At 36.5% G+C, this 9350-nt stretch overlaps 1 protein-coding gene across 3 annotated transcripts in view; it reads left to right on the plus strand.

Moving 5' to 3' along the window:
- Positions 1-8728, plus strand: part of GBE1 (1,4-alpha-glucan branching enzyme 1) — a 169776-nt gene extending 161048 nt beyond the window's left edge. For all 3 annotated transcript variants that reach the window (XM_075516458.1, XM_075516437.1, XM_075516447.1), the window contains one exon: positions 6723-8728. In XM_075516458.1, the coding sequence (XP_075372573.1) occupies positions 6723-6779 (57 nt within the window). In that variant the 3' untranslated portion in view covers positions 6780-8728. The remainder of the gene's footprint in view (positions 1-6722) is intronic.
- The last annotated feature ends 622 nt before the right edge of the window (positions 8729-9350 follow it).

Genomic DNA, 9350 nt, shown 5'->3' on the forward strand with positions numbered 1-9350 from the left:
TGATCTAAAAGCTTTTAGTGACCTTAGCTTTGAAAATACTCATTTGAATAACTTTCATGATAAGGATTTATGTATTGAATTTTAAGGGACTGATGTAGTCTTTAACTGTTTTCTCCCCTGACATGCACAGATCTACAGAAAGAATGTTAGTAGTTAGAAAATTAACTGTTTTAGCTAGGGGAATCAGTCAGACTTTAATACCAGCAAGGTCTTTTGTTGTTTTTATCTCTTGATGATTAAGACATATAAATTTACTTGCTTACATTCATTGATAGTTCGACTTCTTAAAACAAACAAAACCACAATGAAGTGTAATGATTCCAAAGTTATTCTGTTAGTAATTTTCTTTCATCCTATCTTATTTTTTAGTCTACTTGTTTGTGTTTGCCAGGGGTTTTTGTTGTCTCCTTAAAGTACTCTTCCTTAACCTTAAGAAAGAGTGCAGAAGATAATAGAGGAGAAATTTTGAGATACAGCCTGTGCAGTATATTGACTTCTTTTGCATAAATGAAGCAAGACAGTCTGAGAAATGATTTTCTGCATATTCATGCTGTACAGCTGTAAATTGAAAAACAAATTGGAAGGCAGAACTTCACATTATTTTAAGCATAACTTCTTTGTCATATGCAATATCTAGCAAAATGAAATCCAAAACGTCTGAGGTTTTGTATAACAAATTATAGTCAGAAAGCAAAAGCTATCATGTATCTTATTCATTGATGGTTAATTATATTCTCAGAATAGTGTCAGTGTCTGACAATTAGTAGCGATACAGAGACATGAGATTGTCTAAAGCCCTCATTTTAATTAAAAGTTTGGGAAAATGTTGGCACAGACTCTTGTGACATTGCCTTCTGCATCTACCAGCTGCAATATGCACTATCAAATATTTTTCTGCAGTGCCTGATCTAGCTCTGAGTTCCAGTAATTCTCCCATCTGTTGCAAAATGACCTTGAAGTAATTTTTAGGGCTTGGTGTTTTCCAGCCCTGAAAGTGGTATGAAGAGTAGTTCATTGCAGTTCCAGCCAATTTCAGTTGTGCTTGCACCTGGTACTGAATCTAGTCTGACAGATCTGAAAGTAGCAGTTGTCATTTGCAGAACTTCTTGTTTGTGGAGTTTTAGATACCTTTGGAGATTGCTGTGTATTGTAGTCCTCTCCCAAAATATCTAAGGTGAGCTTTCTGCTTATAACTGGTGGTGTTCACAAGTGCTTCATGTATTTGATATTCCCGTATTATTCTTAGCTTTTCTAATCGCTTGTTTCTTGAAATTATCTGGATATTTACAGCAAAAAAAGTATAAGGAGTAAGCATTTGTGTGGCTGAAAAGCGTCGTATATGTTCCTGGCTTACATGAATGGACTATGATCTTGATAGAACACCATGTATGTTGGTGGAAAATAGGTTGATTGTAATAAGTGGGGTTTTGTCTCTGTATTAGAGTGGCTATTTTAGTGCCTATTAGAGTACTATTTTAGTGCCAGAAGCCTTGATCTGTGTGGGATTTGCCTAGTTTCAGATAGTGTAACTGCCTCATAGTTGAAATGGACATGCAGTATAGAAAGGTCAGAGGTGATAACAAAAAACCAATTTTGTATGTATTTGACTTATAAACAACATTCCTATCCTCCCTCATCCTCTCTGTTAGCACATCTGCCTGTAAAGTCAACCACAATTATTCCACTTTATTCCTGCTGAATACTCCATTGAGAATAAAAAGACTTTCAGTGATAGTTTGATGACTAAATGCTTGAATGTTAACTTCGTCCAAAACTTTTATTCACAGCTGAGTCACCCTGACTCTGTCCCAAACAGATCTGATGTACTCCCTTCCCCATGTTCCACTCCCCCATCAGAAAAGGCCTCTTGAGTCTTCCTCTATGTGGTTTTAGATGTCTTCACAGCTTCCTAGAATAGCAGAGTTCGTGTGACACCTTTTAGAGGACATGAGGTAATAAGTAAGCAGTTGGTGTAGAAAGCAGAGGGCCAATTCATTGAGATATTGAAAGCCCTGAGTAACCTGGTCTGACCACATAGCTGACCCTGCTTTCCACAGGGAGTTTGGGCCTCCTGAGGCCCTTTCCAACATGGATGAGCCTGTTGGAGAGGAAAGAGCTGGGAAGGGCCTTTAAGGTGAACAGAGAAAGCTTGAAACAGAAGAGAGATTCAGAGGATGATTTGATTGACTGATAGTCAAGACATTGCTTGGCTATGAATGTATTCTCTTTGGTATTCTGTACTTTGGGTTTTCACTTCTGTCCATGTTCATCAAGTGAGCCTCATGAAATGGTGAAGGAGACATGAATGGGATAGAACTTGTGATCAGAAAGAAGCAGGTTAGAAGAGCAGAGATCAATAGAACTGAAGCTGGTAATTGGAACTATACTATTGGAACTGAACTATAATCCAGTGGCAGTATATGAAAGGAAAAGGGAAGACAAGAATAAACTTCTGAGACCCTCCTCCTAGGGTACAGAAAAACATCAGAAATTACATAGCTCTGATAATGTCTTTTACTGATTAATTTCCTATGGTGGTTTTAATCAGGATACTTGTATGTACTTTTATTATACTTATCTATCTATAGGTAGTTATATATCTCAGGCCATGTACCATATATATAAACTAGCTAGAGATAATGAAGAGCGGCAAGAAGGGGATTCTACAGGTATACTAATAGCAAAAGCAGCTTAAGAAAAAATGCAAGTCCCTTGACAAAGGGAGGACTCAAACCTGTGATGGGCACTATGGAGAGTACAGGAGTGTTCAGTGCCTTTTTTTAAACCTCAGATTTCAAGGGTAAAGCCTGCTCACAGACCCTTTTGTGTGCCAATACACTATTGAAAAGAAAGCAGCAGTAGCAGAGCAATAGGTTATGGACATCTTAAAGATGGGATACACCCAGAGGTGTGGAAAGATGTCAGTGATGTGACTGCAAGGCTGCTGACTATCATTTGTGAAAACTCATAGTCATCAGGGGAAATTTCTGACAACGGAACGAAGGCTGTAGTAAAAGCGAAAAGGCAGGCTGAGGGATCTGTAGGCCGGTCAGCCTCTCCCCTCAGTCCCTTGAGAGGTCAAGGACCACCTCCTCTTGGAATCTGTATCCAAACAAGCGGGGTGTACGAGATGGGTCAATCAGAAAGCCAACCCAGATTTTAGCAAAGGCAAAACATGCACGATCAACCTGATTGCTTTCTGTGATGAAATGACTCTAGCTGTGTGCATGAGGTTACTACAACCAATGCTTTGTCTCCTACAGCATTCTGACCTAGGAGCTGAGGAAACACAGGCTGGATAAGATTGTTAGGTGGATTAAAAACTGGCTGGGCTGCTGCAGTTTTAGTAATCAGAAGCTCACTGTCCAGCTGTCAAGTGGTATCAAGCAGAGTGCCTTAGGAATTGCTGCTGTGACTGATACTGTGTGGAGTCTTCAACAGTGACTGGAGTGATGAGACAGAGCGCACCCTCAGCAGATTTGTAGATGACACTGAGTTAGGGTGAGTGGTTAATAAATTGAATGTTAGAGGTCCAATCCAGATGCATCTCGATAAATTTGAGGGTTTAGCCAACAGAAACTTCATAAAAATTAATGAAGAAAAATTCTGCAGAGGAATCCCATGCAGTAAAGCTTAGAAACCAACTTGCTGAGTAGCAGCTTGACTGAAAAGGACCAGGGTTCTGCTGGATACTAAGTGGAATGGGATGGCATTTGTCACAGACACATACCATAACATGTCAGAACAGATGTCTTCATTAATGCATTTCAGTGTGTTGGAATTATCTTTAAAATTCTTTATTATAATTTGGACTGAAATAATTTAAAGACAAAAAAAGGAGAGGAAAAAAAAATCCATGGTAATTTACCTAGGAAATGCAAAAAGAACTGTGGTTGCCATTTGTTTTTCAGTATTTAAGGAAGACAGAACTGAGTAATACAATAGAAGCATGGTTGTTTCAGTGTCTGAGGACGTTAGCCTTTTATTGTATGCTATTGCACATTTATTTCTATAATATTTTTTTTAATTATAATTTAATTATAATATTAATTACTGTATGTATGTGTTCTGATATGAATCAGAGCAATGGATTAAAGCGTTATAAGCAAGCAGAGTTCTTAATCTAAATCAGATAGAGACATCAATTAAAATATACCTAATGTTACTAATTTATTAGCTTTTAGCTAAGGATTATCCATATTTTTATATATTTGAAAATGTCTGGACTCAAACATACAATAAGATACTTTGATTTCAACTTGTCCTGGTAGTAATGGATTCCTGACTTTTTTTAATCATGCCACTTGGTGGCAAATTGTAGCATATGGTTCAAGCACAGTCTACTCAGTACACCTCACTACACTCAGAAAAAGAACAGAGAAAATAAATTTAAATTAATGGGGATATGTTACTACAAGAGCAGTAGTTCAGGTGAGAGGGCTGAAGCAAAAGGAATAATACTGGCGTGGAAAGGCTGAGGAAGCTCTGGGATTCGGGGTGTCAGAAGAGGAAGGAGCGGAGGTGAGAAACCTGGGCTGAGAAGGCTGAAAACCCTGCTGGGATCCTGGGCAGATGATCTTCCAGATTTCACTTTACCTCAGGAGAGACAAGCAATCTTTCCAACCTCATTAGTCACATTTTTCCTCCCCTCTCCCTCACACAAGTGTTCTGTCTATTTAGACAAATAATGAAGGCAGAGCATATGCACTGTAGTATTTCTGGAAACACTGTTGGGGGGGGAGGAATCACAATACATTTGTAACAAGAATTATCTAATACTTTTGTAGTATTTGTCCTTTTAAAAAAATTGTACAGCAGTGGAATGAATAAATAATATTCATATTTAATAATTATCAATATATTTAATCAATAATTAATATTTATTCATTTTTCATGCCCTAATTGTTTTGTTGCTTCTCGCAGTTTTATTTAAGCCTTAGTGGTGGTTACACTGACCAGTGAAATAAGTTGATAGGTTTAGGAGGTAATGCCACATTTGGCTCTTCTACAATTTAGCAAGAAGCCCACCAAGACAAAAAACACCAAAACGCATGTTGAATTTGCCCAGGTAAGGAAAAAAACATGACTAAATTAATAAGCTGGCAGTTGCATCTCTTCATGGCAAACAGAAAACATACCTCTCATCAGTCTAACTACAATCATTTGCACAAGTTCTGAAATTGTGCTTAAAACCAGTTTTAAAATTCTGATTAGCAGTGAAGTGGTAGGAGTGGAATGCTTCCACACTGCTCTCAGATTATCAGCTGATGTAAATTGACTTTAAAGGAACCAGGCTAATTTACTCCTCCTAGGGTCTGACATATTATTGACCAGACTATAACTGAGAATTGCTGTGTCCTGTATTAATTTTTGTTCTATTAACTGAAATAACTTTTTGCACATCCTTTCTTAGAAAGATTATTTCTATTTGTTTCTTCTCCCTTCATCATACAAACCTAGAGCGCTGAATTTCTCAACACTATTTTAAAATCTCTCCTTTATATATACATTGAGTTAGTTGACTTCATTAAGTATTTCCTCTCCTGCACAGATTTGTAGAAGCTATTTATCACCAAAACCTTGGGGGAAATCATTATGTTCACTGCCTTTCAAGAAGCATTGGACATAGCTCCGTCTGGTTCAATGAAGATCAACTGTTATTTTCCTTTTTCTCCTTTTCCTCCTTTTCCTAAAGCTTTTTGCTTTATTGCTTTATTCCATTTTGAAAACTATGAAAGCCTTTCATGCCATCAGGCTCTAGTTTGCAGATAATGTAGTTGAAATTGCAGAATATTAGACTTTCCACAGGGATGGAGAATAGTCCAAAAGAGGATATTGTCAAAATGAAGCCAATAATCTTCAATCTTGTGTTACCTTTTATAATTGCATTTTTATTGACTTGGTCAGCAAATACGTTCATACGCTTGACAACTGATGGAGTACCATATATCAAGGTAATTGGTAGGTAGTACATGTCGGTCTTGTTTTGAGATTGTGACTCTACTCTGCTTGGAAGGAATGTCATGTAAAATATATTACCACAAGTTCTTTTGTGATCTATGAGAAGTCTTTTGCTTATATATGTTTGGGTTTTTTGATGGTAATCAGGAAAAAAGGGTAAAGCAAAATGCAATAACTTAATGATTAATTTTGAATCTGTCTGGTTTTGAGACTGAGTTTTATTGCTCAGACACTGAAATTCCATAGATGCCAAGAGTGAGAAGAATACACTGCTGTGTCATATTGCTGGTACTTACCTGTATGAAATGACATCATAGACCTTGTGGCAACTTTAGTTCACAGCAGAAGAGTGCTCAAATGTTGTGGCGAAACTTTGTCATTTATCATTGTACAGTCTATTGACCTAAATGTCCTCAGGTTTTTGAAACTGGTTATTGTAAGTCATATGAGGCCCTCTACTGGTAGCCACTTTAAAATATATCAAGGTAAGATTTTTTTAAAAAAGAGAAAAGAGGAGAGATTGCAACGAAGCTGCCTTTTAAACTTTTAGATTGTCTTGTGTAATTCAAGTGCTGGGACTAAGCAGTTGATAATCACTCTTTAAATGTGATTAGTATGACCCCCAACATTGCACAAATGTTTAATTTTTGACAGTTAAAATATTTCACATGTGTGTTTTCACATACTGTGACTTAGAAATTATATCCTGTGAGGTTGATGGTTTTTTTCAGCTATTCTTGTTCTTGTCATATTTTTACTAGGTGTACATTCCAAGCAGAGTGGCTATTGTGCTTCAGAATATGGATATCTCAAAATGACGTCTCTGTAACTATCACTGAAGAAGCAAGTCATAGAAGAAGTGATGATATGCTGTACTAATACTAAGTATAACAAAACTTGCTCTAAGGAAGCTTTCTGAAACTGAGTATAGTAATATTAGGTGTTTAAAAAGTAAGATTAATATTCACATATAATTGCAGAGCTCTTGACTTGCTAGAACCTCTTTTGAGGAAACTTTACAAAAAGAGGCAGAAAGGAAAACGTTGGTTTTGTAGTTCTAGTAGTACAAAATTACACTTAATATATTGCAAAGCAGGAGGTATTCTCGATTAAATTGTTGTTTACAGAATTTTATCAGGAATAACAAGAATGATCCTGCTCTGAAGTTTGTAATTTCTTGTAATCTTCTTTTTTGATAGTGAATTCAAATGTTCATTATATATTAATGCTTCTTACTAAAAGTGAGTAGTTTGCTTAAATAAAACAGAAGTTTTTGGCTAAAAGGCAGCCTTAACGGTTTGTGGGACCTAATTTGAGGCTCCTCTTCAGTGGAGTCCAACATGCAATTAGAAATGTTTATCCAAACGGATGAGAAGGTCCTCTGAGAGTATTGTACTTTGCCATTTTTTATTTAATTAAAATTGCACAAAAATGCTGAACAGCAAAATGAGCAGGCTGATTGACTGGTGACCTGCTGATGGTACTGTGTGTGTTGCTTCTTTGCTCCCAATCAAATCACTTAATCTGTGCATCACACTTGCTACAGCTGAAAAAAATGACACAACTATTTTATTTAGGTGACTAAAATGTTCAGTGAGAAGAGTGTTTTGTTCTTACTGCAATGATATCACACTGGATGATGTACTTAAAATGTAATTCTTCCCACTGCCTTTATTTCACTAATGTCAGGACCTTGCAATACTGATTTCACCATTTCCAGAAGCTGCCTTTCAGCTTGGAACATGATGATGTTCTTGCACTTTTATAACTTTTGAAACATTGCTTCTCGTGAAGAAGCAGTCTCAAAATACAGTGATCAAACTACGGTGTTTTTTCAATAAAATCAAGGTAGTTAATTATTGGAGTGCTGCTAAGATTATTCAAGTGAGTTCTTTCATGAGCTACAACTTTTTTTGTAAAGAGTAAGATTTTGTATATTTGAAAATGTATTGCAGAGTATTCTGGAAAATTAATACCAAATTAACGAGACATGCTTTATTTTGTTCCATTTATTTAAAAACATATTTGAATTGGTTCTGAAATGAATGTCTTTTGTACAAATCTGAATTTTCTAACTTTTAAAGTAGCCAAAGAGGAAGATGTCCGTGACCATTTCCAAGTCATAATTTTACCCAGTTTCCTATGTGAACCATTGTGTAAATTACTGAATAGTTGTGCTAACACTGAAAATCTATTCATGGTTCTTGGAATGCTTACTTGTGGCTTACTTCTTAAACAAGGGATATGATATAATAATGCAGCATGATGGAAAACAGTCTTTTGTGGAGTTCACACTGAAAGGACTTTATGAACATCCCCAGTTTGCTATGTTCTGTGTGACATAGAATTTTATATTGCAGTTGAGTACTATAATACTGTTTAGGATCGTGCTTCATTTTCCTCTACACCAGTTTGATCATTGTTTGGTAGTGGGCTAATAAAAGCATTCCCGTTACACTAAGATTTCAAAGAAAATATACTGAACTGTTTTAGCAACTGGAACTGATTATCTTTTTTTTTTTCCTCCAGATTGTTTTCCTTGTAGTGAAATAATGAGCAAATTCTAATACATGTTATATTTACATTGTATTGATCTAATATGTTTTATAGGGTGGTTTGTTTTTTTACTGGCACCAGTTCCAGGTTTCAAAATGTAATGCAAGGCAAGTGTCTGTGTCAAACCTTTTTTTCAAGAGAAGGAATAAATGTATGATGTGAAGTATAAACTGTGTAAAATTACATGCAAAATAAACTCTGAGGAGGATAAAACAAATGCATATATGGTTTTATTGCTTGTACTGTAAAAGGATTGTACAGTAATCTTAACACTGGAGGAGAGTATTAGATTTTGCTCCATCTTGAAATCAGGAACTTGTCTTGGTCAGAAACAGCCTAATGAGATTGGTAGAATATTTGTCCTACGCATGTTTTTCTTCTATGTGCTGATAGATTAACAAAAACAGACTACAAGATTTACAAGATGAACATGTAAATATAGGAAGCATAATAATTAGGGCTTTTTTTGGAGTCCATGTCTACATTCTAATGGTGGGTGCGCTCCTGCCTGTCTTGCAAGGCTGGAAAATTTTCCCTTGCAATACCCATGGAAAGACAATTTCTTCCTCCTGCTCTTTGCATTCTGATGGATTATGAAGAGGAATTCAGCTACTACCGTTCCACCTTGTGTGTAGCATCACACTCAAACTGCAAGACTTCAACCAAGGTCCCTCCTTACCATTATGCGCTGAGGCTTGTAACTGCCTGTCACCGTGACTGCTTGAAGCCTCAGACACATTCCGAGAAGCATATGAGCTCCAGAGCTTTCTTGTTTGGGTACGCCTCAAATCAGCACTCTTCAGTCAAATATGATAGTTTAGCTCTGTTACAGA

Source organism: Mycteria americana, chromosome 1, assembly GCF_035582795.1.
Source record: "Mycteria americana isolate JAX WOST 10 ecotype Jacksonville Zoo and Gardens chromosome 1, USCA_MyAme_1.0, whole genome shotgun sequence".
In the NCBI taxonomy this organism is placed as follows: domain Eukaryota; kingdom Metazoa; phylum Chordata; class Aves; order Ciconiiformes; family Ciconiidae; genus Mycteria; species Mycteria americana.